Source organism: Mugil cephalus, chromosome 7 (genome assembly GCF_022458985.1).
Source record: "Mugil cephalus isolate CIBA_MC_2020 chromosome 7, CIBA_Mcephalus_1.1, whole genome shotgun sequence".
NCBI lineage: Eukaryota > Metazoa > Chordata > Actinopteri > Mugiliformes > Mugilidae > Mugil > Mugil cephalus.
The window spans coordinates 8,394,797-8,422,614 of record NC_061776.1 but is presented as its reverse complement, the minus strand read 5'-3'; the positions used below and the strand labels follow the sequence as shown (position 1 = coordinate 8,422,614).

The window sequence follows — 27,818 nt, the reverse complement described above, 5'->3', positions numbered from 1 at the left end:
ATAAAATCAGCCTTTTATGACTCGGTACCTTGGTGTTATTGTTTTCAAATAAACTGTCACTGCTCGCTGACAGCTCCTTCTGGGAGTCTTTGTCCTAAAATAATTAATAAATAAAACACAAAGACGTTATTTGGGGGTAAAAACACTTCACACTACTTAACACATATGAGAGGTTCACACGTCACTGGAGCGTTGAAGGATAAGTGTGTATTTTTTTTTATAGCAAATTTTTATATTTCAAACTCAAACCCCATAAGGCTCCGTTTTTATACTGTGTAACCTAAACTGTTACATTGTTACCACAAAGGGGCAAAAGTGTCCACTTCAAAAACATCCTAAATAATAGCATAATAATATTGCTTTCAACATAAATCTTTTAATCCACTTCAATAGTAATTACAAACACCAAAAGTACATTTTTCGATTTTTTTTTTTTTAATATTTTCAATAATCTAAATGCAAAGTGGATTTTTCTTGAGTGATTATTTGAGCCTTGGTCATGTCGATAATCAGTAGCAACACTGATTTTGATGCGTTTTTATTTTTTTTGTAGTGCCTGATTCAAACAATCACTCCCATTAAAAATCCATTGAAACTGCTGCTGCACTTTGGCTTTTTTCACATTCAGACTGATTCTCTCTGACTTTCAAGTAACAGGATAAAATATATAGTTGAAAAACCCTAAAATACGCACACACACACACACACACACACACACACAGGTCAAAGCAGAGATCACTATGAACCCACTCGTCCTCATGACTTAAAAACATAATTTTTCTGTCATAACAATCTTGGTACAGTAACAGTAACATTTTGTACATGATGTAACATGAAGTATTGTCCCTCTAATCACTGTTGTCTCCTTCATCCTCCACAAAAATGTCTCTGTCAACCCTCCTCCTTCTTATCGATGGCTCAAACGCGTCGGCCACTGGGTTAGTTCATAGAAAAATCTCCCTTTCTACCTAATTCAGATATTTTAGTAGCAGCCAAAGCAACTAATGAGAGTGACATAAAATAAAGATGGAGGAGAGAACGTCCCAAAACGTATCATAACTGCATTTAGAAAGTCGATTTTTTAAAAAGCTTATTTTATTTTGTCATTATGTTTAAAATATGAACACATACATATATATATGATGCCGTTTGTTCTGTTTGTTTCACATCCTCTTTAAGCTTTAAGCTCTGTTTTGATACGTAGCTCCTGTCACATAGCAACAAGTAACGGGCATCATTTCACAACCTGGTATCACCAGCTTCCTTTAAAAATCAACTGTGGGCTGCTGCTTTTTTTTTATCTGTTGTGTAAACACAACCTAACGGTATCTACACGCCGCTGTTAGCATTTATACTCAGCTTCGTTGTGTAACTGAGGCGTTAAAACTGGAGGTGAAGTTACTAAAATCTGAACATTGAGGAGATAAAATAAAAGGTAGAAGGAGGGAGAAGTGTGTGTCCTTATAGGAAAAAGCATTTGTGCGTAGTCAGATTTGTGTGAACGTGTTGATGTGTCAGGTTAAAGTCGTCACACACTGACCTCTGCACCTTCCTCATCTCCAGATGTTTTGGGAGTTTTCTTGATGAGTCCACTGAACAGTCCACCTTTCTCCTGACAAATACAACCAGGAAATTACATCACGTATTAGTTTTATTATCAAGAAATGATTCAGTCTTTTAATGGCTGTGTTGCAGTCACTGTTGGTGCATTTAGGTGCATGATCAGCTGCAACCTTAAAGGCTGAACTCAGCATTTTTAAATATTATAAATTAGGGTTTCTTGTAAAAAATCAAGTCATGAAACACGTAGAGTGATCTCAGCGTGTCGTGCTATAAAGCAGAAGTCCTTTGAAAAGCACAAGTTAAATGACCAGGAACTGAAAATCTAGAAGTGCAACAGGAAAACACAGACACTGCAAAAAGAAAACTCAGATTTACGCTGCCTTCAAACTGAGTGGTGAAATTTATCTAGAAGCTCAGAGCTCACGAGTTGTGACGTGTAGAGGGGCATTGGCAAGTATCACGATACTTGAGTCCCAATACGATACATTATTGCGATATTTTGATATTGCGATATTTTGATATTGCAATATTCTACATAGTTCACTGATAAATTTTAAATGCAGCTTAAATTACAAGTCAGATGACATCAGTGATAATTCATTGGACAAATTGAGTCAAAAAACAATATTAATCCAGTCGTTCACGGCCCAAAACATGACGTTCAAAATTGGAAGATATCGGAAGAGTATATATTCATATCGATATTTTTTCCACCAATAAACATGATGTGCAAGTACAAGACACTTTTAAGGAACAAAAAAATAGAACAATTCAAAGTATATACAAATAACTATGCCCTAATTATAAAGCTTTCCAATGGAGGATGTAAACACTACTACTAACTACTTTTACTACAGAAATTAAAAAATTAATCTTTCTGATTTTATAACATGTCAGAGGAAAATGCTGATATTTCCTATGTCTTCATCCTTCTTATTCTGCCTTAATTAAGGTATTTCCTACATTTAGTTACTCAGCCGTTAGCCACACAACAGTTCTCAAGACTTCACACTAAACATGTTGTGACCACGAGCTTGTGAGGCAGCGCTAACGCAGCCACAACTACCCCACAACTATTAGCAAAAAGCATCTATATAAATATATATGAGTTAGCACAGCTGCTAAATTTCATCCACTGTCCTAACGCAGGTATCTTAAAAAAAAACATACATACAATACACAACGACAAATGACAAATCTTACACAAAAAAAAGGTTAAAAGTCCACAGACAAGATAGAAAAGACTGACCTCATCGAACAGGTTGTCGATACTGGCCGATCTTTTAAATATTCCAGCAAAGCCTCCTTTTTTCTCCTAAAACACACAAACACATCATCAACACCACTTTGAATGAATAAATGAAATGATGAAAGAAATCTTCACACAACCGCGAAAACATGTACAAAAAACTGAATAAATAAAGAACAGCTGACAAAAAAGGGTGAATGCCAAACCCTTGTTTTCTGTTTCTTTTAAAGAATGAAATCAAACTAACAAAACCTGATAATTACACAATACACATATATACGTTATATGCATGTAATATAAAAACATGCATATACAATAACCACATACAAACACATATGGACCCACAAACAGAAATATTTACATGCATGTTTCTACGGAGCCAATATTGTAAAAATAGTAACTTGTAAAGTTGTCCGGTCAACTTAAAACATATTAACATATTACATATTAATACATGTTAACACAGTCTTGTACATATTACCAGTTTTTCCTTTTCCTTTTCTGATCTTGTTGATTTTGTTGGTGTGTTATGCTGATGTCTGTGTTTGTTTGTGTACTGGAAGTCGCTGTGTTTTAGAGTTTGTTTCTATGTTCTGATAATGACGAGGACCTGAGAGCCCAAAGTTATCTCAGCTCTGATCTATGTGGTCAAGTTTCAGTTCACACGACACAACAGCCGCGACAGTTGCGACACAACCCAGAAAATGGAGAAGAGTTTTTTTTGTTTTGTTTTTAAAGTGAAATACCTTGGGGACGGTCGCGTCTGTCAGGTTCTCAGAGCTGCCAGATAATTCAGAGCTCACCTCCGTGTCCTGGATTCAACAAGGGAACAGTGAACATTTCCTCTGTAGCAGTGTGTTTTTATTATTATTATTATTATTATTATTATTATTATTAAAGTCTAGTTCAGACACACACACACCTTCTCTGCCGTTTTCTGTGGCTTCTTAAACATGTTGCTGAAAATGTTTTTCTCCTGAAAGTCATAAATAAACAAAGAGACGTCAGTAAACGTTCCCTCCAAAGACGTCTGCGGGTTTTATCCCTTCGTAGTCACCTTGTTGTTCTCTGACAGGTCATCACTGCTGACTGACAGCTCCCGCTGAGCCTCCGGGTCCTGAAACAGAAAGTGGCTCAAATGTTAGCGCGAAGTCGCTGGTGGAGGTTGGGAAACTTCTTCTTCTAACAAAAAAATTTACCAGCGATTCAGCAGTCTTCTCTGCTTTAGGAGTCTTTTTGAGGAGTCCACCGAACAAGCCTCCTCCTTTCTCCTGATTAAAGACAAACAGAGAAAAGCATTTAGAGCAGGAGACGGTCCCGTCTGGGCTGAGGAAGAAAAGGAAGAATAAGAGGAGAAGGAGGAAGATGGAAAGGAGAAATAAGGAAGAAGGAGAACTGTAGAAGGAGGAACAGGAAGGGGAGGAGGAACAAAGAAGAGCAGACGAAGGAGGAGAAGAAGAAAGATATTAGGAGAAAGAGGAAGATGAAAAGGAGGAGGAGAAAGGGGAGGAGGAGTAGACGAAGGAGGAGGAAGAGGGAAAGGGGATGAGGGAGATGAGAAGGAGGAGGAGGAAGATGAACGGGAGGAAGAATGAAGATGAAGATGAGAAAAGGAGGAGGAGAAGGAGGAGGAGAAGAAGATGGGGAAGGAGGAGTGGAATGAGGAAGATGAAACGGAAGAAGAGAATTAAAATGAGAAAGGAGGAAGAAGAAGAAGGAGAGGAAGAGGGAAAGAACAAGGAAGAGTAGACAAAGGAGGAGAAGAAGCTGGAGGAGGAAGAGAGAAAAGCGGATGAGGAGATGGGGAAGGAGGACAATAGGGGAAAAAGAGGACGATGAAAAGTTGAAAGAAGGAAGAAGAAGGGGAGGAGGAGGAGGAGGAACAAAAGAATAAGGTGAAGGAGGAGGAGGAGGAGGAGGAGGAGGAGGAACAAAAGAAGAAGGTGAAGGAGGAGGAAGAGAAAGAGGAAGAGAAAGGGGAGGAGGAGGAGGAGGAGGAGGAGGAGGAGGAGGAGGAAGGTCACGGACCTGTTTGTTCTCAGATAAGTTCTCACTGCTGACTGAGAGCTCAGTCTCTGGTGAAACATCCTGGAATAAAATAAAATAAAAGTTATGTCATGTTGTCATGTTGTGTTACTGTTCTATGGAGACACAGTTTCTTTATCTAGAACAACTAGAACCAATAATCCTCCCATCAAGAAAACTACTAACTGCTATTACTCATAGTTTCTAAAATCTCATGGTCCCTCAGCTGGTTGCTAGGGGACTCTCCAGACTCCGGTTGCCTTGGTAACGCAGTGTATGGATGGAGCTGGCTCTACTTGCTTGTTAGGAACCAGTCACACTCTGTCATGATTCTGTGTCTTTGTCATTTACTATGTTTCTAGTGTCACTCGCTGTGTTTTTCTGTTGATTGTCCTGACTGGTTTCACCTGTGTCATCACGCCATGTTTTTTTCTTTTCTCCCATGTTCGTGCAGCATTGTGATTTTTTTCTCTACATGTTTTGCATTTACCTGCCGTGTCTGCAGTCATTAAATACTTGGGATACACCCTGGAACAGTTTTTCGCAAAAAAAACCGATTTTTCTGAAATTTCGATAAACTACAATTGCTCTTTGTACGTGTTTCCAGTGAAAGGTGTTTTGCCAATGAGCTGTGACTTCAAATGAACTGGTCACATGACCTGTGCAATAAATTTAGAGGGTAAAAATGTTTTGGTTTTAGATATTTGAGTTTTTTTTTTCAAAATGTTGATGTTTCCATCACCAGTTTTTTATTGCGATATTTAGGTTTTGCACATTTCTAGGGGGAATGAAAAACGCAGCAAATGAGAAACAGGCAGCCACTCACATTCACGACTAACTCAGAATCACCAATTAACCTGATGTCTTTGGACGATGGGAGAAAACCCGCACAGACACAGCGTCTAGACTCCAGGGCGTCATGTTTCTACATCCTACCTCTACTTCTAATAAAAGTGGATAAAATGAGCAGAACAAAGACGCGTCGGTAAAGAGCTGATCCGTACCGTTCCCTCCTCAGGCTGAGCAGCTTCTGCAGGTTTATGAGGCTTCTTGAATATTCCACTAAACATTCCTCCTTTTTCCTGAAAAGAGACGATCAGAGAGAACAGGAAGGTTTTCTCTACGAGGGCGGAAGAATTAAATACTTGAGTAAAGTTCACGATGACCCATGAAGACGACTCACCTTGGGGTTCTCGGCCAAACATTCACTGCTGCCCGACAGCTCATGGCCATGTGACTTTTTCTCCTGAGAAAAGAAGGAGAAGAAGAACAAGAAGAAGAAGATGAGGTCCGTTATAAAACTTTTTAGATTTAGAATCAGAATCAGAGAACTTTATTCAACCCAGCATCCCGTGCAAATACGAAACAATAAGCATGGGCTCATATTGAGATCAATAGAATCAGTCGTAAAAAAAAAATCCAATGAATAACTAAAGGAAATCAAACCTCGTCTGTTTGAGGACTGTCTGCAGGTTTGGGCGACTTCTTGAATATTCCACTGAATGCTCCTCCTTTCTCCTGAAATACACCACACATCTTTAAGAACAAACTACAGACCTACCTTTTTAATCGTGCTTTTAACTGAATTTAGTCTGGTTATTTATTGAAATGTATTTATTTTAGAGTTTTATATTTTTTAGTCTGACTTTTAACTGAATTTTACTTATTTCTTTTTTATTATTTTTATCTTTTTAGTCTGGTTATTAACTAATTTTGACTTATCTTATTAGTTTTATCTTTTTAGTTTGTCTTTTTACTCATTTTAATTCATTTTAGTCTGGCTTTTAACTAATTTTAACTTATTTTAGTTTGGCTTTTAATTGAATTTTAGGCAATTACTAATCACCAAAAAACAATTCTGAAATTCCGGTTCTTGCCTTTTTCAATTAATTCTTAGCCTCTTTGTGTTGTTATTTGTTTCTAAACTGGACTCTTCAACATCTCCATGGTCTCTTTCAAAACAGATTTTTATCTGAAATAAACATTTAACAAGATAAAACTGGAAACTTTACTGAAGATTTTACTTAAATCTATGATTTAATAGCACATTTTCACGCACACTGTTCTACCTGTGACCAAAAACTAACCGACAGCGCTTCTATGGTGAATTCAGTTGGTTAATAATACATCCTGCAGTTACTGAGCAACATTATTGTTATTTGTTTTAGTTCGTTTTAGATGAACGTGGGTCTAAATATCTATCTCTTCAGCTGTAAGAGGCTCCAGTATGTTCACCAGCTTTTCAGTAACTGAGTCTTTTAAGATCTTTAAGGTCGACACTGGTGGCAAAAACATAAACTAAGGCTGAACACGATGTCCTTTACAAAGCTGGCAGCTTGAACTGGTCTTTATCTTAGAGCTGAACTATTTCAGGGAAACCTGCAATTTAAGTTTTCTCTCAAACTCTGTATGTTGTTTTCAAATATATTCCATATGTTTTTTTATGCTTTTGTAACTTTGATCATACAGTACTTTTTATGTATTAATATGCATTTCTGTATCGATATTTCATTAAAATAAAATGATGCATGAACCCACCTTGGTGCTGCCAGCCTCAGTGAGACTGTCCCTGCTGCCTGAAATCTCTTCCTGTGCCAACAGACTCTCCTGAAACAAGAGAAGAATATCACTGTTCAACCTTTAGACAGAAGACACCTTTTTGATTTCAACGAGTCCTTGCAGGAAGCCGTTGATAATGAATAAGATGGAACCAGGTAAAACTCACACACCCATTGCAGACCCCTCTTTCTGTCTCTCCCATGATTTATTTGTTTATTTATCTATTTATTCTTTTACTCATTAATGTGCTCAAGACCTGTGACCCTATGGGTGGGAGGGTGGATGTGCTGGGTCACTGTATCTGATGAACATTATATTCATATGTACTTTGAGGATAAATGGATAATTTGATCTGATAAAGCTCAGTGATGAATAAAGCAGGTTCACCAAAAAAAAAAGAAAAAGTTAGTTTTAATTTTGATTATCGATAAAGAAAAAAAAAAAGGTGGGGAAACCAAACGTGCTGCATGTGTCTTGTTGATTGGAGGCTTTTTCTGTCACGCTGACATGGGAATGACGTCATCGCTCCACGTTAGCTACACACAGACTCATTTGTGTCTGAAACTTTTTGTTTGTTTTCGAGTCCCGCCCCAAACTACAAGACTTCTTCCTGGTTCTTTTAACAGCCCCGCCTCCACGAGAGGCCTGGACCACACAGCAGAGATTTCTGACTTGTCACAGCACTAAAAGGTGAAATATATCCAGGCTGTGGAGGCAGAATCCACATTACAAGGACCCTGAAATTAAACTAAATGTAACGCACAATTAAATCTGCGCATTGGAAGTAGAAAACTGCAAAGATTACTGGTTGTTTTAGGGTTTTTTTTTCTAGGGTTTTGATGTTTTTTTATATGAAAACTATACTTTTTGTACCTCTCCGCTTGTTTTCGGGGTCTTTCTGAGGAGTCCACTGAACAAACCGGCTTTCTCCTACAGAGAGAAGAGAAGACAAGTCTTTCATTTTTAAACTGATCCTCATCGTCCGCCCACAAACGGACACAATGTTCTAACATCTTTGTACGTCACAGTCACCGGTGTAGTTTCTGTGGGGAGGAGGATCTGTTACCTTGTTCTCTGACAGGCTGTCGTTGCTGGCAGAGAACTCTCCGTGCAACCGCTCCGCGCCCTAAACACAACATAAAAAAAAATGTTACCCGACCTGTGGGAACATGACGGGCGAGCGCACTAACATGTCGGATGTAACCTGACACAGAAAGTGGGAGGAGAGAGGGAGGAGGTAGAGGAATGTTTCGTAACATTTACCACATGTGACACCTGGCATATTTTTTCAAGCATTATATAAAGAACCTGTTCGGTGACAGATGATGATGATGATAATAAAAAAAAATAAAAAAAATCAAGGCAAGAAAATTCATTCATTCATATAATGTAGAAAGTTAGAAGATAAAGAAAGCTCTTAACGAACTGTGGAGTCGTGAACTCAGAATAGGTGGCGCTACGTTCACAAATAATCAGACAAACTTGTTTCCTGTGTCTTCTGTCTCCTTCAAAACAGATTTTTATCTCAACTAAAACTTCACCTTGTTTGCCAAGATAACATATCAACTGTAACAACACAAAATAACCGGACATGAATGATGAAACTGGAAAATTCGTCTGTTTAAAGCTTTAACCTCCTTCATCCCGAATGCATCTTACTTTCCTTAAAATAAGATTAAGATTTTTAGGTATTTGGGATCAGTAGGATCTGAGAAGTATAAAAAATAAGCATCATCTTTGAACTGGAAACAGGTTTTGAAAAAAAAAATATGTGGACACGGGGATTATTTCATTGTATGTTACATGTCGACGGTGCGCACCAAAATATAAAACTGGAAATAATGAAATCCCAACGTCCTCAAACGAGTACATGTGACTCTGTTAAAATTTCATGTCATATCAACCTGGAAAAATGAATCAGCATAAATAAACAAGTGTAATGACCCTTCGCTGCCAGTACGGGGCAGACAAATATGTCTCCTTATGAGGACGACAGGTCAACACGAAGCAGAATAAGCTGCCACAGACCTGAAACATAATGTCCCCATATGAGGACGCTGGGTCTCGGAAGGTTAATGGAAATGTTTTGACCTCTGGAAGAGCAAAAGGAAACTCACAATGCTGCTTTAATGAGGTTATCTGCAGCTATTGTGCAATGTCTACATGTCAGCTCTAAAAAGCTCCAGTAAGTTCACCAGTTTGTCTCTAACTGTTGTTGTTGTTGTTGTGTTGTGTTGTAACTCACTGTGGACACATTTGAAGAACCTAAAACACAGTTGGTGATGCAGCGACTGCAAATAACCTGGTTATTTTCAACAAAACCACTCTCACTAAGTCCGACTCGAGTTGTTTGCTGTTGCCCAAGTTTTAAAACGCACATGTAGAGAGGGTTACTTTCATAATCTATTATTAACTGATGTACTCTTAACGCCTCACCTCCAGGTTACTGGTCTAGTCCAGACTAGCTAGACTAACGAGGCACGTGGCAGGAACCAAACTCAGAAGCATTTGGATGCAGTTCAGCTATAAAAGTAGAGCCAATCAAAACAGCATTCAAAGTAGAGTCACTAAACACACTCGAACCATAACGTCCGTCTCTGCTTCCTTTGGTTACACACAAAACATTAAAAAGCTTCACAAGTGACAATCTAATATGTCAGTAATATGCTGAGGAAAACTTAAAAACTACATCCTACATTGGAAAAGATGTGCATTTCAGTTTGTGGGGTTAGAATATGGAAATAAAAATGTGCAGTAACGTCACACATTTCAGAATCAAATATAGGTTTTATCCATTAAATAAGTGTTTGGAGCTAAATCTTTTTATTTTGTCTTTACAGAATTGTTTTATATCGTTGTTGGAAACTGATGCAGCTTGTACTTGCTTTTATGTGCTGATGGTTCGAGAAGTAAAGATCAAATCAGATGCGTTACCTCCTCCAGTCGGGGCCCTTCAGACGGTTTTGGAGATTTCTTAAACATGGCGCTGAAAACACCTCCTTTCTCCTGATGCACAAACGAAAGAACACCAACACATAACCGACCGACGTGTTGGTTTGTATAATTTATTTTCTGTCTCGTATTAACTTTGACAGGAATGAATGAACATGAACATAGATCCTAGTTTTGTTGAGAACTCTTACTTTGGTGTTGGTTTCAGACAGACTCTCAGTGCTGGCTGACGGATCCGACTCTTTATCCTGAAACACAAATAAAAGTCATAAATAAGAACTCAAACAAACAAACAAAAAACTTTGCAGCAACAAGAAACTGCAAAAAAGTGCATCCATAAATTTTCTAAATTAACGTAAATCTAAAATGTAAGAAGTTCTTACAGTGAACTAAATAAAGGAGGATGTAATATAACTGCTTACAACAACTTAATGCTAACGTGTGAAGAAGTGAGGGAGGGTATGAGCCACTGAAAACAACAAACAAACATCAAAACTTCATGTATTCAGGAGAGGTCAGCTCTGTGTAACTGGCTTTAGCTTGTCCTAGCCTCCTAGTCTCCTAGCCTCCTAGCCTCCTAGCTAACAGTAGCTCTTTGGTCTTTTAGTTTCAGGATTAGTTCCTCTTCAACACCTATTTGCACTTTAATGTTCATTCACAGGCTGAACTCAAACTTTATTTATAGAACACAGATTAAGAGCAGCACGGATGGTGAAAACTGACCCATACGATGCCACATTTACATTAAATAAAATAAAATACCGTGCAATAAAATAGAACAAAATACACTATATTATAATTTTGCCAGATGTTCACTTAAACGCAGACCAAAAGCCAGAGAGAAGAGGTTTATCTTTACAGCCTGGAGGCTGCCGGCACAAAGGCTCGGTCACCTTTGGTGTTTAGCCTCATTTTGGGGGTTTCCATCTTCAATCTGATCACAACTAAGAACCACAGCTTTAGTTCACTTTCACACCAGAGCTGTTTGGTGCCTTTAAACCGACCAGAGTTTGTTTCCTCCGATAGCCCGATTCGTTTGAGCTGGTGTGAAAGTTCAAACCAACTCTGATGTGGTTCGCAGGCAGCATGAAAACTCAAAGGACCAAATTCAGGAAGCAACGCTGTACACAGTGCGTCTTGTGCGCCGTTAACAACTGACAGCCGTTGTACTGAAACTACAACACGGCTTGCTAATGGCTGACCTCCACTCTAGAAAAGCCTCCACTTGTCGCTTTTGTTTGAAAGACGACATGTTCTGTTATTGATTTGTGCTGCTGTTTGCACATTTAAAAAATAAACTTGAGGAAAAAAGCATTTGTTGTAACGGTAACGTTACTCATGTGCATTTGAGAAGTAAAGAAAAGCATGTGGAGTCATCTCATGGTTTCATCATTACCTGCTCAGGTGTCCCCTCCACAGGAAGCTTAGGAGACTTGCGGAGGATCCCACTGAAAAACCCCTTCTCCTGGAGACAAATGAATTTGAGCGGTTAGAGATGGTTAGATGGTAAAGATAATGCTGCATCGTAGTCCACTGAGTCACCTTTGAGTGAGTCTCAGTCAGACTGTCGTTGCTGCGGGAGAGATCACCACTCAGAGACTTCTGGTCCTGAAACACACACACAAATAATAAAATAAATTAGATTTTCCAGTGAATGAATCTGGACATGATGTTTCATGTATTTTTTTTTTTAAACTCTTCCACCTCCTCAGCTTGAGTAGCTTCTGCTGGTTTTGGCGTCTTCTTGAACATCCCACTGAATATTCCTCCTTTTTCCTGAAACAGACGGCGACAGTGCGGCTTCTTTATTTATTTTGGTCAAGTTCAGGCCAGCGACGGGTACATTAGCTGCTGCAGATTTGTGTTTACACTGAAACTTAAGATAACGTTATCTTCATGCTGCCGTCACACAGATATCTCTAAGCCGCTCACCTTGTTGTTGTTGTTGTTGTTTTCGGACAGACTGTCACTGCTGGTAGAGAGACCCTGAGCACTCAGACTGTCCTGAAACACCATGAAAGAAAGTCAAACGACATCACGATGTAAATAAAAATGTCTGCTCCTGTCCATGCATTTCCTCCTGCTGCCCTATTCACTCTGAAAACAAATGCCTCAACAAAGAAAATCAACAGTTTCCATCAGTCTTTTTGAGCTTCTCATGAAATGACTTTTAACCAACAGAATATATTGAGTTACAGGAATTATTATCTTCTCTTTTTTTAATCACTTGGATCTTTACTGGCAAATTACTGCGATCACAGAAACAAATTGAAGCAACTAAACAAAAATAAAAGCTGTCTGTGGACTGTATAATAATATTACAAACATACAGATTATTGCATCCATCGGTTACTGATCCGGTCCAGTATCATCGCTTTGAGTTTTGTATATATCCCATTTTTCCCATTTTCTGTCCAGAATCAGGATCAGTAACATCAGTATGAGTGTCAAGTTTTCCATAAGAAGATTTCTTCCACAGTAATTGTCCATTAATCTTTCGTTGAAGCTGTATCTGTTCCCCAGTTTCTTCACATTGTTTAAAAGAAATCTTTAGTTTTGTTATTTGCTTAATTCTCAAAGTTATGAACAGTTTAAGTTAACCTGCATTTTAAAATTAAGTTGTTCCAGTTAGATGTTTTCATTAATGATAATGCATGTGTTTTACATATCGCTTTGTCATAGACGCTTAACACTGGATATATTATTCATTTGCTCACACAGTCACATCCTGGTGGTGGTAAACTACCGCCAACCTTTCACTTATTGGGTTATTGGCTCGACCTCCTGAGCTATTATCACTATCATTAGCTTAGCTGAGTTTAAAGCGAGTAGAATTTCATTTATTATTATTATTTGTTATGATTGATAGTGGACTAGGCTGAGTCATCCATCTTGACTAATTCAGAATTAAAAACACTCCTGATTGTGAAGATAGTTCCCGTAACTCAATAAATTCTGCTGGTTAAAAGTCATTTCATGAGAAGTTGTCGGAACACAAAAAGACTCATGGAAACTGTTGTGTTGATGTTCTTTGTTGAGTCTAAAGAGTGAAGTGAGACTTGGGGAATTAAAATACTGAGTCATCAGGTCAATTTTATTAAGTTACCAGAACTTGAAACCAGTTCAATGTCAAGTGAAGCAGAAAATATCAGTTTAGAATGAACAAAATATTAAGTTGATCTTGGTACCAAAAATACTGAGTCAAGTGAACGCATCGAACATCGTTTGTAAAATTTAATCTAAAACGATAAATGTATTTTTTTTTGTATAGTGACAATGCATTTATTTAATGGCTGTTAATTAATTAATTAATTTCCTATTGAAGATTCAGAGATGAGAAGTGGAATCAATCTTCTCACAAACCTCGTCACAAAATAAGTATCTGATGATAATGTTGCTCACCTGTGCAGACATCTCCTCTGATGGTTTATTGGTCTTTTTAAGAATCCCAGAGAAGAAGTTTCCCTTTTCCTGTGAACCAACATGGAAGACAAAAAAAGACAAAAACGAAAAAAAAGTTTGTATTTGTTCTAAACGCGTCTTCAAGTTAATTTATTTAGTCTTTTTTTACACTCAGTCTACAAGAGGGTGGATAAATATAAACTTCCTTAATGCAAATGTATGTTATTATTATTGTAACTTCTGTTTTTCACGGCTTCAGGGTTCTTACTGTAACAATAAAAATGCAGGTTCCAGCCCAACATTTACCATTTATTACAGTACAATAGTACAATATGACAACATGGCAAATTCTATTAGTAGAATAGTATGAAACTTTAACTTAATTAGCAAGTACTCCACTTCATTATTTGCAATTCTGTCTTTGCACAGCCATGTTCAGTTTTATATTTTGTTACATTGGTGACTTTATTATAATATACAGTGAAATAATCCCTGTGTCCACACACGAGGACAAAGTTCTTTTCCAAAAACTACTTCCTGTTCAAAGACGATGCTTAGTTTTTATAGTTTTTAGGTCTTACTAATCATAAATAAAGAGAAATCAAGAATGCATACCAAACAAAAGCTCAGCTCTCAGGAGGTTAAAGCACTGAAACATGTTCTTGCTCATGTTCTCCCCCTCATTCTTCATTCTCCTTGTTCTTTTAACCATCGTCAAGTTCCTGTTTTTTTTAAAGTAGCGTACACAGACTTACGTGCATTTGTTGTGATGTCTTCTCCTCTACATCATCTTCGGCATCACTGTCTGATTTACTGACCTGCCAGCAAACATGGGGATGAGTGAACGAGCAGAAAGGGATTAAAACTAAAAAGAAGAAGGTGAAGAATCAGTCGATGCTACCGTCAGTGTCGGAGACGTCTCTTTGTTTGTTTTGCCGAACATTCCAGTGAGAAAACCTCCTTTGTCCTGAGGAAAGGTGGAGAGTAAAACCTTAAGTTACAAATAAAAAAGAAGCTAAAACTACTATTAGCATTTCTATAAAATGAAACAAACTCACCTCAAACGACGTCTTGTTAAATTAATGCGTTTTTTTGTGTTTGAAAAAGCAGAACCAGGATCCGTTTTTTTGGAATTTTACCTGTTTGGCTTCAGCATGTCTTTCCTGCTTGGGTTTCTCTGTGGATTGTTCCTTTTGTGAAGCCGCTTCATCGGCCGTGGGATCCGGACTCGGCTCTCTGCTGACCTGGAGGAAGACTCCGCTACATGAGCAGTCTGTGGTTTTAACGGCGCAACCAGACGAGAACAGAAACTGCAAGAATGGAAGTCCCAAAAAACACCAAAGCAGCGACGGCAGAGCTGAACAAAGCACAAACTCACAAACTAATGTAACGACCCTGCACTAGACTGTGTTGGGAGGATGGTCCTCTGAGCTGCTTTGATTGATTTGATCTGTGATCTGAAGATAGAAAACATTAAAATGGTATAAAAATGGTTAACTACAATCACAGGCAAGAGCTGAGATTGGCCCTGTTGGTCGTAGCGTGTTTCTGCTTTAGTATTTTCGGTTACTTTTCCATCTACGCGATGTTCAAATTAATTGTTTGGGATCAATAAAGATGGAACACATCAAAGAGAGGTTAACTGAGGAGGTTCAGAGACACAAACATTTGTAGGACTCGTCTTTGGTGAAATTCCAGTGAACGTTTCAGTCGACATTATTGAAAATGAAGCAGGAAGTAGAAACAGAGACTGGCACAGCGCCGACTACTGTTTGGGTGGTGTTATTACACAGGGAGCCGCAACGACGAGGCACTGGCTGTAGGCTACGTGTCCCACAGTATCCGAAAAGAACTGGACATGGAGACATTTTCAATACTGGGAAGGATTTCTGAAGACGTCTAAAGGCCGTGCCACACCAAACCAACCATCATCGGTTAGTTAGTTACAACAGTTCAGCCCATGTTGAATATGAACAACATGGGCTAATGGATAACAACACTGTTAAAAGCGCACACAGAAGGCTTTGTTTGCGTTATAGCTTTATCTAATGTGGACATTCAAATGCACGACAGTGGTGTGGCGGTTAGCACTAGCCAGGTTTACATGGAGACATTTTTTCTCATTCCGTTTGAATGATAGAGTAGAGTAGATGGTTTCCGTTCGCTAGCCATTTCCTGTAGCCTTCATGGTGTGTTCAGGTACCACTTTTCAGTGCAGAAACAAGTGACATAGGGCTTTTAGTGTGTCTGTAGCTTAAGCATGTGTTACCAAAAGTTCTCCTTTTAAGCTACTAAACTTCTAACTACAGTATTAGAAGTAAAAAAAAAAAAAAAAAAAAAGCGACCACCACCAGCAGAAAACACCAAACCCAGCAGGTGCTTCATACCTTTGGTGATGTCTTGAACTGTAACCCTCTGAATACTCCCTTCAGACCGCCCTGCTGACCACAGTCACATGTCATGAACCGGCTGACATCATTAACAGTGCAACACACAAACACACACGAAAACACACAGACATACCGGTTTGTTGCCAGGAGCCTGTTTGACTTGGATGTCGTCAGCCTTTTCCTCTTCGTCAAAGTTGTCGATCATGTAGCTCTGGGGAGAACAAACATGAGGAAACTGATCTCAAATACAAACTAAAATGTCTTGTGTTGAGCAGATGCCATAAACTTTTACATTTATGAGTCTGTCAAATGACTAAATGTACATATACATATATACTGAATGGGTTAAATCTGTGAGTCATGAAAAGCTGCTTTTACATGTCGACACACCTAATGTGTTTGAATACAGTTTTGTGTTGCATGCATGTGCACACCCACGCACGCTTGTCCTCTACCAGAACCAGATCCAGACACTAATCTGTGTGTTTACCTTCTGACATACTTAATTTAAAATGACTCATGTGAAAAAAATGAGAGAGAACTGCTGCTTTGTGACCAGAAGTACTGTAAAAGAATCTTGATACAAGCTCTTGATACAACCTGTTGAAGGATTTATCCACCATATTGAATTCTAATGCACCACGTCTACCTGCACACACTCAACTGCCAGTTCATCAGGTACACAAGTGAAACAATGAGTTCAACTAACTACTTAATAATCCTGCACTAAATACTAGCTTCATGATATTCAGAAATTAATTTTAGAGGCTGTGGTTTGTAGCACTATTGAGTTGTATTGTGTTGTGTTGACATACTATTCTATTATAACAACCTAATTTTAGGCTAGTTCTAGGCTAAAAAGCAGAAACACTTTAATTCAATACAACTACAGTAAAGCTCTTCTTAAAACCCACCTCTTTCCTTGGCTTTTCATACCACGTAGGTTGTTAATTTTATGTGCACATATTTATTTTATTTGTTCATTTATTTTATTTTATTCATTGATTAAAGCAAAACAATTCAATAGAAGCACAAATGTTCCCAAATCTGAACGAAAGGGAGCAAAAAGAAGAATAATCTTATATAATCTGCCCCTTTACATCTAGAATCAATTTACAAAGAACTTAAACTAAAAAACTACAATATAATAAGCAGCAAAATAATGATAATAAAAAATAAAATAAAATAAAATAGCTACTGGCGAACACTGACAGTCGTGTTCCTTTTTAGATCCAATTCTGTCATGCGAACAAATAAATAAGTAAAGCTAAGCTGTGATGTCACATGCATACCCTCTATACAGCATTTTGGAAACCTCTGCGTTTATTTAAAATGTATTGTATAAATTAATTTGACTGGAACCTCCATGAAGCTAAACTTTTATATTATAATGTATTTGTTTCCCAACCAGTGTACCTAATGTTTTGGAATTCGCCTGTAATTTTTTTTCTCTTTTTCTTTTTTCTCTTTTGAATATCCCCAACAGATGAGTATCGTCATTTTACTTGTAAAAAAAAAAAAAAAAAAACCTACAAAAGGACTGTGATGACTTTGTGTTTGCTGTCTAATCTGTAGTGAAGAGCAGTGGCTGCTTACAGTGAACGTAGGCGACTTCTCTTTCTGGCTTCGTCGAAACATTCCAGTCAGAGCCGACTGATTATTCTACAACAGAGCATGTGTTAGGAAATGTGAAGACAGAAGTTAAACCAGAGCTGAGGCCAGAGCGGAGGCTGTCGTACCTGTTTGAAGTCCAGTTCATCTTTGTGAACCTCAGCAGCTTCTGGTTGGTTCGTTTCTCTGACGCCCTGAGGACAAAAAGAAAAAAACAGTGAGGCGACAATTTATGAAAATGAGCGAGGAGGAGGAGGAACGTGCGGTTTCATTTTTTTGTGTGTACCTCATTGTTGTCGGCCTCTATCCTCTTGCGTTGGCTGTACCTGGTTGCAGAATTCAGTTCCTACACACACACACACACACACACAAAAGACGGAACAATAACAAGATAAACAAATCAAGATTATTAAGCAAACTGTGATCCTGAGAATATTTCCCCAATGGAAAATTTGGGTGTACTGCACCTTCTCTGTTGGTCTGGGCGGAACAACAGGAGTTTCTGATGGTTTCTCTCTCGTCTCCTGCTGCTTTATTTTTCCATTAGCCTAATAAAACAAAACTCCACATGGTTACCCACATATACTCAAATAAAATCAAACCACACCTCTTTTTTTAATCTGAAGATTATCTGACAGACAGGAAACAAGCCCCAGATGTGTGTATTTGCTGTATTTGTACATTATTAAACATTTAGTGGGATATTATCAACTTTAAACCCCTTTTTATGAACCATAACCCACCTCGTTTATTGCCGCTGCCATTCTGTTTACTCTGTTATGTGTGTGGGTCAGTTCCTGCACGAATGATGACACAAATAAAAGGTTGAGTGTCCAACAAATCTTCTAAAACACATTCATAAACCTTAACACAGAATACTCAGTGAGAAACTTGTTTTCTTTTAGTATAGCTACAGCTCTACCTGTGCATTCATACTGCACCGGTTCATATCGAATAACAGTATTTTTAATTAATTATGATATGAATGTCTAATATACCAACATACCGGTGTAATTGATTAAACAGCGTTTTGAATGCTACACCGTGACACACTGTTTCACACCGGACCGTTTTCAATGTAGCGCTTCAAAACGCACATGGTGTGACTGTGTCATTGTGAGGAGTGGTGAAGAAGAAAAAAAAAAATGTTGCACGCAGACTACAATTATTACGGTAGCCGGTCGCGCTGCTATTTGCTGTTGACTTTACAGACATAGCAGTTTAAATATTAATAACCAGGAACATGTAAATATTCCCAGATTTCCACATCAGCAGGCAGTGCTAACACAGGGCCGTGCAAACCTGTTTTACTGCTAGTGTGGGATTATTCTACAACATTTACTCATCATCACAGTAAAATAGTCCATCCTTAGCCAATCTACTGCATTAATTTCTCTTTCAACCAGTAGGAAACGTTGTGAACTTGTGATTATGCATGAAAAAAAATAAATACTGTGATACACATTTTTGATCATACTGCCCAGCCCTAGATGCTCTCATATAATTTTAGACATGAAATGAAACATAAATGCTGTCTACAAATCCTCAGTATTAGTCTGACGTTCTGTGCACAAACAAAGCATTAAAACTTACGTTGTTCATCGGTCGTCGAGGAACCACAGGAGACAGTTTCTCAAGTCTCTCTGGGTCGTTTCTTTTTGCCTGTAAACATTATTTTGCCGTCTGTTAACATACTTTGAAACCCACTTATGTCACCACACATACATGTCAGGAAACAAGCAAAGACACAATTACGCGTGTGTTTGTTTGTTAATGAAAGGTCTGGGTTTATTACCTCTGAAGGCTTTGGAGGAGGTTTGGGCTGTGAAGAGAGAACAAAAGAAGAAATGTTGATAAACCTCAAATATAAGTCATATTTTCTCATTCATTAAAAGTCAGCTGGTGCACTGTGGATTAGATTTCTAATACAAAGATGAAGACAACGTGCATCTTTAACAGGCAGATTGTTAGTGCTTTCTTCTTCTTCTACTTCAATACGCCACCAAAACTTCATCAGCTAAATAAAACATGCTACTTTTAGTAGCGCGATTAAGCTGCGATGTGATCTCGGTAGCACTCTTTGTAAAGATGCTGTGTTCACACCAAGATGATAATATCCAACATCAGAAAACATGAGCAACACAACAACTGTGACTCCCATGACAATGATGTTGACCATAGGTTCCACAGACACCCAACTATATGACATCAAGGAGCGTCATTGCTATGGGGTAGGGGTGACTGGTCTGGTCTAGGTGGGTGGTACCTGTCCTAAGTAACATCCACATGAATGCTGAATTGTCTAAAAAACCACTAACAAGTGGTACGGCTAGCTCCAAAGGTGGAATACACACCAGGAAAACTTAAGCCACAGGAGCAGAAAATGGCCGACTGCTAGCTTAATGTGCCAAACTGTAGATAACGGTATATAACGGTAGAAATTTAGGCCACGCCCCCATTCGGTTTACTACTGTTAGTCAGGTGGACACATAAGTAATGTCGTTGCCAAGCGACGGACGGCGACGTCACTTAGAAAAACTTGAAAAACTAGAGGCCGTATGTCCATATAGACCCCGGACAGAGAAATGGGTGAACGACTTCACTTAGTGGCCGGATATATATTTTTATATGACAGCAAAAAGTGTTGAATTAAGTAACGTTAATCACGACATAAATACAGCATGAAGCTTAGACAACGTTTCATTGAAATAAATAAATAAAAACGCTTTACAGTAACGTAACAGTTAACTCTCCTCTGTCGTTACCTAACGTTAATGTCATTTCAGTTCAGCATCAACATTAACTTCTTTGACTTTTTAACATTATAACAAACAACTATGACAACTACGGACATTAGCTAACGCTAGCATCATTATTTAAAGTGACTCTTTGCCGCAAACGCACATATCGACTACCAGGGTCCCACAGCTTTCCATCTTTGTCCACCCGTTGTATGGCCTGAAGTCATACATTTATTCCGTTTTTGTACTTCTCCCTTGAGGAGAGCAGAGAAAATCTACAAATTGAACGATACACAACGCAGCAACTTCTCCTCTGTGTTCATCCATGGGGGGGCGTGGCCTTATCCGTGACGTACGGGTACGGTCTTCCATAGTGTGACCATAGCAACCAGTCTACCAAGTAATTTAAGCACATAAGATCTTCTACCTACCAATATTTCACAGGATTGTGTTTATTTCATTTTGGAGATGGTTTATATTGTATAAAAATAAAAATAATTTGAGACTGTTAACTCAGATTTGAGCTGTAAATATTCTCACCGGCTTTGGTTTCTTTTTCACTTCTGGCTTCATCATACACGCCTCCATGTTTCTAGCTGGAGCTACACAGAAAGACCAAGAGTTAGACAGGACCAGTTTCAGATTTGTGAGTTAATGCATCAACACTTTAAATGCTTCTTTGAAACGTAACCTGGACCAGCAGTAAGAAACCAACTCACTAATCGTCAAATTAATATAATCATAATGATAATCATCATCATAAAACACTTATAAACCGGAGGGGACCCAGCACTGAGCCTTGGGGGACACCTTGTGCCTGGGGAGTAGTGGAAGAGGAGTGGTTTTTTATGTGCATGAATTGTGTCATTGTTGCATACCGTCTTCTGTACAGGACCTGGAGACTACACACTAATCATATAGTGCACAATTAATGCAGTTTGGTTGCATACAAATAAAACTGAGTCACTAACTGATTTAGCATTTTTCCTAAAACAGTTTCTTATGTTATTAGGTTTGAACATTATCTATGATTTCTGCTTATTTAGTCACAAATATGAACTAAATAAGGTTTGAAACCATATTTTTAAAGCTGGGTTTTAATTTTAGTAGATCTTTTTGTCTTATTTCACCATATTTTGCAGCTGTGAGCAGCGCCACCAAAAACAATAATGTCACTCAACAGCACACTCTAAATAAAGTATTTTAATCTGTAAACAATCTTTCTGGAGTACTTTGTTGCTTTGTGAGTGCAGCAAGGACACACCACTGCTTTTGTGAATACCGGCTTAAAGGAAAGGAGCCTTTAATTAGTCACATATGGTTTTCCTACAATGAGGCGTTCAAAGTCTGCTGTGGACTCAAGGGAACTGGAAAGGAAATGGATCAAGAAACAGTTGATTTTGAACTGATTACCGAGCGTGCACAGATGCCAAGAGGAATAAACTACACTGAAGCCATTAATTACAGTGAAGGACGGCTAATGTCAGTCTGCTCTTAAGATGTTTGTGTGTGTAAACAATGACTTCAGTAGAAAGGAGGTGTTCAATGGGCCACTGAATCTCAGCTGCACAGGTTTCATTTCATTGGCGTTTATTGATAAAAGCATAAAATAACTCAAATCTTAACCTTTAAATCTGTGATACACTGTGTTACACATTGATACACTTGAATATGTTCCCAAGTTACACAGAGCAAATTTACCAACTTGATCCATCTAGTTTGAACTCAAGTCTGCAGCAGTTTGTGATGAATTTCACCGACAGGTTCAAGGGCTCATTTGTATTCTATTCATATGTACAGTATCAGCTGGCAAAATCCAAGTTATTTCAGAGTATTCAAGCAAAATAAGAAATACTACTCAAGCTTACACATTTAAGCACTATGGTATTGGTACATGGTATTAGTGTTACCTGGGGACTGGCCTGACATATCCAGAATCAACTCTTATCAGAATATAAGTCTGATAACGCAGCATTTTGATTTCATTATGGGGTGTGTTTCAACCAACAAAAAGAAAAAAATACTTTGATAGTGCGACAGCCAATCACAGCCATGTTCCTGCAAACAAACTTAACTCCACAGCTCCTGTCTTACAACACGCTGTGAAGCACTATTAAATGCAACTGACTGTACTGATTAATATAGAATAAACATATCTGCAGCACGCAGTAATGATAAGTTCATGTGTTAATGTTTAGTTCTGTTGTGTTCTATTAGTCGACACTGTTGCTGTGGTGTTGTCTACCGTCGACAGTAGTCGTGTTCAACCTTTAGTAACCTTGTAGAAAAGCCTTCTTTTGTGTGAGACGCAACGATATGTGTCCAGGTCAAGAACATACATTTCATTTTGCAAACCATTACTTTCTACTGTGTTTTACATGTGGCCACCAGACAATAATGAAAAGTTTTGTTTGCAACACATTTTTAATTTCTCCAAGATATTTAGGATTTGAAGAACCTAAAAAGTCTAGTAGTAGTTGGGGGGAATATCCTCCCCATATGTGACCACATGGATTATTTCATTGTGTAATACAACGAGCATCCTGTTTACATTCTAAGTGCAATATCATACAGTCCTGTTTACATTCTGATTTGTATATAGTGTCCTTTTAGTTAGTTTGTTGAACATGCCTTGTCTAGTTTAGTTATTTATTGAATATTTATCTTTTGCACTGACGGGAGAGCTGTACCTCAATCTCGTTGTGCAATGTATATTGTTATATGCTACCGTGCAATGACAATAAAGACTCTAATCTAATCAAATCAAATTAACTATTTCAATCCCAGAACAATCCTGTGCTGTGTTGCAAACAATTAAGTCCCAACGTCCTCAAACGAGTACTTGCTAATTAGAGACGTAGAAGCTCGTTACTATTGATAAAATTAGTTAAATTTGTGCGTCATATCAAACTAGAAAAGTTAAAGAGCGTAAACAAACAAGTTTAATCCTGAAAACGTGATGATGTTTTGTGCCTTGTCCACTTTTGTCCCGTGATCAGCTGTAGAATGAATGATTGTATTGTCCCTTTGCTACCACCAGATTTCAGACAAAAGCGTCGACTTATGAGGACAACAGGTCTAAATGGAGCAGAATAAGCTGCAACAAACCTAGGACTTAAGGTCCCCGTATGAGGGTCTCAGGAGGTTAAATCAGCTCCACCTTTACTGATGTAATGAACACATTCATGCATCAACACTGTGACATCACCACCCTGAATAACAGACGTCCAATTACACTGATGCTGCTATTCTGTTTTATTAAAAACAAAACAAATCATAACAAAAACTTGTGCAATACATGTTTACACCTTTACCACTGCTACCATAAAAAAAAACAATATATATTTTGTAATTTTTGTATATTTTGAATTTTTTTTTAGTATTAATATTTTAACTTTAGCTTGAAAATGTTTGCACTGAAAAGGAGAAGCACTCCAATCTCATTGTATAATGACTTCTATTCTATTCTTTTCTATTCTATTCTATTCTATTCTATTCTATTCTATTCTATTCTATTCTATTCTATTCTATAATTCGTGAGTGAGTTGAGGAAGAAGAAGTGTAGTGGTATTATCACAGTGTCTGTGTTTGGGTGAAAATATTGTCGGTGATTTGATGTAATATTTACTAAAAAAAACAGACATTCCTGGATTAAAATCACAGAAAAACTCTGAAATTATTACAAATAATTAAAGGTCCGCAGGTAACATTAGTCCTCTGTGATTAGGTCTAAATAAAATAAATATGTTACACAGAGTCTATCGGACTTTTGAATGAAGATGTGTGTTTGCTTGACAATACTTTCCACAATTTCCATTATTATACGTTCTCTAGATAAAAGATAAGAAGCCAATCAGGATAATAATCATTTCACTTGTAATGTTTATTTCCAGTATTTAATAACCTGTAAGTTTGATGTGTTGAGCAAGAAAAAAAAAATCTACTCCATTAAAAGAAGATGCACCAGATTAAAAATAGCTACAATTAATTACTTTTATTACCTTGTGGCTCTGTGAGAATACAAACTATTAATACTGCATTTTAAAGCACTGAAAATACTTTTAAATTAGTTTCCTGACAGACTTTTATTGGTTTAACTTTTACTTAACCAGCGACCTGTTATTAGAGGGAGACCTGGCCAGCGAACATCAATGCAACAAACATCGATCGATATTGAAGCGAGCACAAATAACACAACAATAACTGAGTGAGTCAATGTTAAGTTCTTTAACTTAATTTCCCTCAGCAAACATTTCCAGGTCTGCAGGCTGGCGACAGGCGGCAGGTCCTGTGACCAAAGGTTGGGACCTAGGAGGACGAGCTCAGTGTAATCAAGTCTTATAAATAAAAATATGAGTCTGGTGACTCGGGCAATGAATGGAGGGAGGGAGCCAGTAAACTCTGAAGCATCTGAAGACACCAGTGGATAGAGGAGCAGCTTTGGTTCAATCCTCTCTATGTGCACGGCTGAGGGTGCTTTGACCACGCATCTAAACCTTGCATGCTTTGATGCCAGCCCACAGCTCAAAGTGTGCTCAAATCTTTTATGTGTTCACATGTTTACAGGGCAAATGAAGCAGATTTGATTTGACAAACGTGCAGTAAGAAAGTGCCAGAAAACTAAACGTGTATTAAATCGATTCTATGAAAGGTTTTCTACATTGCAGGTTTGTGTTTACCTCCCCTGATAATCCCCCCAACACAGTTTGTGTTCAATACAAACTAAGTAAGCTCTAAAATGTTACATTAACACCGCAGTTTATGAAGAAGCGCAGTCTACAAGCTCTGCACGTGTTAGCATCCATGTGTTGAGTAATAACAGCCATCAATATTAACTACAATTGAATATGAGGTACAAGAAGTACAATGTTTAAGTGCATATTATAGTTCACAGTAGCGGAGTCTACGTTTCAACTATACACTAACTTATCACACCGAGTTTATTTGAGTACATTTTGAGCGTTTTTTTACTGGAAATAAAAAGAGTTTGTGGTCTATGCTTGCGTTTCTGTATACTAGCATTCATGCTAAAAATCAAAAAAGAAAGAAAAAAACAAAAAGAAACAGACGATGAATTATAAATTATAAACCTATAATATATAAAGCGGTCGAAATAAATGCAGCTGCTGTCAGAGTTAGTTTAGTTTTTCACCTACCGGAGGAGCTGAAGACGCTTCAGAGACGCTTCTTATTAAACTTGGAGCGAAGATCAACTAAACACAGAGAGCCGACGGCTCCTTCACTGGCAACACATTCCCAGGACATTTTAAAACTCCACCCGCAACATCTGCACGGCGTGTTCAGGCGCGCCGCAGAAACTCGGAAATCTCAGCTTCAAAAATTTTCCCTCGTCCTCTGTTGTTTGTTTGTTTTTCAATATGAATATGCGGTCGTGGTACGGCCTTTAGCTTTGATTACAGCATGAATTCAATGCGGCACTGTTTCAGTAAGAAGCTTCTCCATCCAGCGTTGCATTCATTTTTCACTAAGGTCTTGTGTTGACGATGGGTGTGTCTGACCATTGTGCGAAACCTTCTCCAGCACATCCCAAAGATCCTCGGTGGGATTAAGGTCTGGACTCTGTAGTGTCTCACGCTCCCTGAACCTCTCTTTCCATTGCTGGTCATTCAGTATATTCAGTCATTTGACCTCATTCTTTGGGATAATGTTGCTGAACCTGGACTTAAAAAACTGCAGAAACCCAAAATCGTTGCACTGCACATCACTTTGAAACAGGCCAACATCAGACCACATGACCTTCTTCCGTCGCTCCGGAGTCCAATCTTTATGCTCCCTAGCAAATTGAAGCCCTTTTTCCCAGTTAGCCTCACTGATTAGTGATTTTCTTAAGGCTACACAGCTGTTCAGTCCCTGAGTTCCCTTCACATTGAACGTGTGGAAATTCTCTTTCATTCACTATTGAACATATCCCTGAGTACTGTTGTTTTTATTCAATTTGATTTCACCAAACGTTCAAGTGATCGCCCAAAACAATCAATCAGGGTTTTTTTCTGATCCCTTTCTTCCAGTTTTTAATAATGCGTTGGTCAGTTCTTACCCCAGTTTTAGTAGTTTCCAATGATTTTTGGACCCTTCACCTTTTTCACGACCACAGGATGTGTCTTTACAAGTGGTTGTTTTAAATAGTGGTTGTTTTAAATTTTTAAGAAATTGCTCTTTAATCACAAGGAATTAGCAGGAGGGTCATTTATTTAACTTTGTTTATGTACATTTCTTTTATCTATTTATTTTCTTTAATTAGGAGAAAAATGCCTGTTTTTACTAGTATCTTATTTATATTATTAACTGTATTTATTATATTACACGAACAACTCAATTCTTTATGAAATTTAAATATATATATATATATCAATTTTATTATTTATTATTATATATTAAGGAGTTTTGTATTATTTTGACGCTTTTTTCTTTACGTGTCTATGGTAAATAGCTTCCAATCTGACAAATAATCAGCAAAATTATCATGTATTCAGCATTTATCATAGATTTGATTTGTCTCTTAGTCTTGTAGATGAATGGTTTTCATTAATCTTTTTTTAATCTTATTCAAATAAATTACAAATGTATTTATTGTATTACATGCCTACATTTAAAAAAAATGTTTGTTTACCTATTTGTATTATTTTATTATATTATAGTTTTTCTATTTTCTGCCTTTATTGTCCAGAAGAATTGGCAAAAAAAAGACAATTATATGAAATCTTATATTATTCCATTGCACGATGAGGTTGTTTAATTAAAGTAAAACTGGAGTTATATGAAATAAATAAAAAAAAAAAAACGGAAATAAAATAGGGATCATGCTAGTTCCGCTACTGTTGGGTGTGATAATGAAATTCTCAACAATACTTGATCTAAATCCGCCAAATTGATGAATTTGTTGCCTCAGAAAGAGTGGAAAACAAAAATCTGCCTCAAAAAAACAACACTATGGCAAAACAATGCAAAAGAGTTGTGTGGATATCGATCACTGTCAGAATGAGCTCCACCTGAACTCATCAACAACCCGTCAGACTCACATTCCCACGTTTTTCAGCCGCATTCACCACCGCTCTAAGTAACACAAATATGAACGACACCACCCAAAGGCAACACAATTTACGAGTCGAACAAAGCATCTTGAACAAACCAAAACACGCCCCTAGAGCGTCTGTACCTCAGTCTGCACACCTTAATACCTTAATCTGCACACCTGATGCTTAATAGCGACACTTATCAAAAAGACCATTGTTCAAATCTCACCTGTTTTTGCTTTGTCGTGTTGTAAACGGAGAAGATGCGCGCGACCTGAAACCCCTTTTGTCT

The 27,818-nt window shown here is 37.8% G+C and overlaps 1 protein-coding gene across 1 annotated transcript in view; it reads right to left on the bottom strand.

The window, feature by feature from the left end:
* The window catches only part of LOC125011161, a 36,981-nt gene extending 9,163 nt beyond the window's left edge, over positions 1-27,818 (bottom strand). The window contains exons 1-35 of the mRNA XM_047590205.1: positions 27,756-27,818; positions 21,033-21,094; positions 19,547-19,573; positions 19,345-19,413; positions 18,495-18,548; positions 18,219-18,299; positions 18,038-18,097; positions 17,880-17,945; positions 17,737-17,802; positions 16,274-16,351; positions 16,138-16,191; positions 14,890-14,994; positions 14,652-14,717; positions 14,506-14,568; positions 13,751-13,819; positions 12,281-12,352; positions 12,053-12,124; positions 11,891-11,956; positions 11,745-11,813; positions 10,540-10,596; positions 10,331-10,402; positions 8,463-8,522; positions 8,270-8,326; positions 7,376-7,444; positions 6,284-6,355; positions 6,021-6,083; positions 5,842-5,919; positions 4,841-4,900; positions 4,012-4,083; positions 3,870-3,929; positions 3,735-3,788; positions 3,559-3,624; positions 2,813-2,878; positions 1,541-1,612; positions 29-94 (exon numbers count right to left, since the gene is read on the bottom strand). Of these exons, the coding sequence (XP_047446161.1) occupies positions 29-94; positions 1,541-1,612; positions 2,813-2,878; positions 3,559-3,624; positions 3,735-3,788; positions 3,870-3,929; positions 4,012-4,083; positions 4,841-4,900; positions 5,842-5,919; positions 6,021-6,083; positions 6,284-6,355; positions 7,376-7,444; positions 8,270-8,326; positions 8,463-8,522; positions 10,331-10,402; positions 10,540-10,596; positions 11,745-11,813; positions 11,891-11,956; positions 12,053-12,124; positions 12,281-12,352; positions 13,751-13,819; positions 14,506-14,568; positions 14,652-14,717; positions 14,890-14,994; positions 16,138-16,191; positions 16,274-16,351; positions 17,737-17,802; positions 17,880-17,945; positions 18,038-18,097; positions 18,219-18,299; positions 18,495-18,548; positions 19,345-19,413; positions 19,547-19,573; positions 21,033-21,080 (2,229 nt within the window). The 5' untranslated portion in view covers positions 21,081-21,094; positions 27,756-27,818. The remainder of the gene's footprint in view (positions 1-28; positions 95-1,540; positions 1,613-2,812; positions 2,879-3,558; positions 3,625-3,734; positions 3,789-3,869; positions 3,930-4,011; positions 4,084-4,840; positions 4,901-5,841; positions 5,920-6,020; positions 6,084-6,283; positions 6,356-7,375; positions 7,445-8,269; positions 8,327-8,462; positions 8,523-10,330; positions 10,403-10,539; positions 10,597-11,744; positions 11,814-11,890; positions 11,957-12,052; positions 12,125-12,280; positions 12,353-13,750; positions 13,820-14,505; positions 14,569-14,651; positions 14,718-14,889; positions 14,995-16,137; positions 16,192-16,273; positions 16,352-17,736; positions 17,803-17,879; positions 17,946-18,037; positions 18,098-18,218; positions 18,300-18,494; positions 18,549-19,344; positions 19,414-19,546; positions 19,574-21,032; positions 21,095-27,755) is intronic.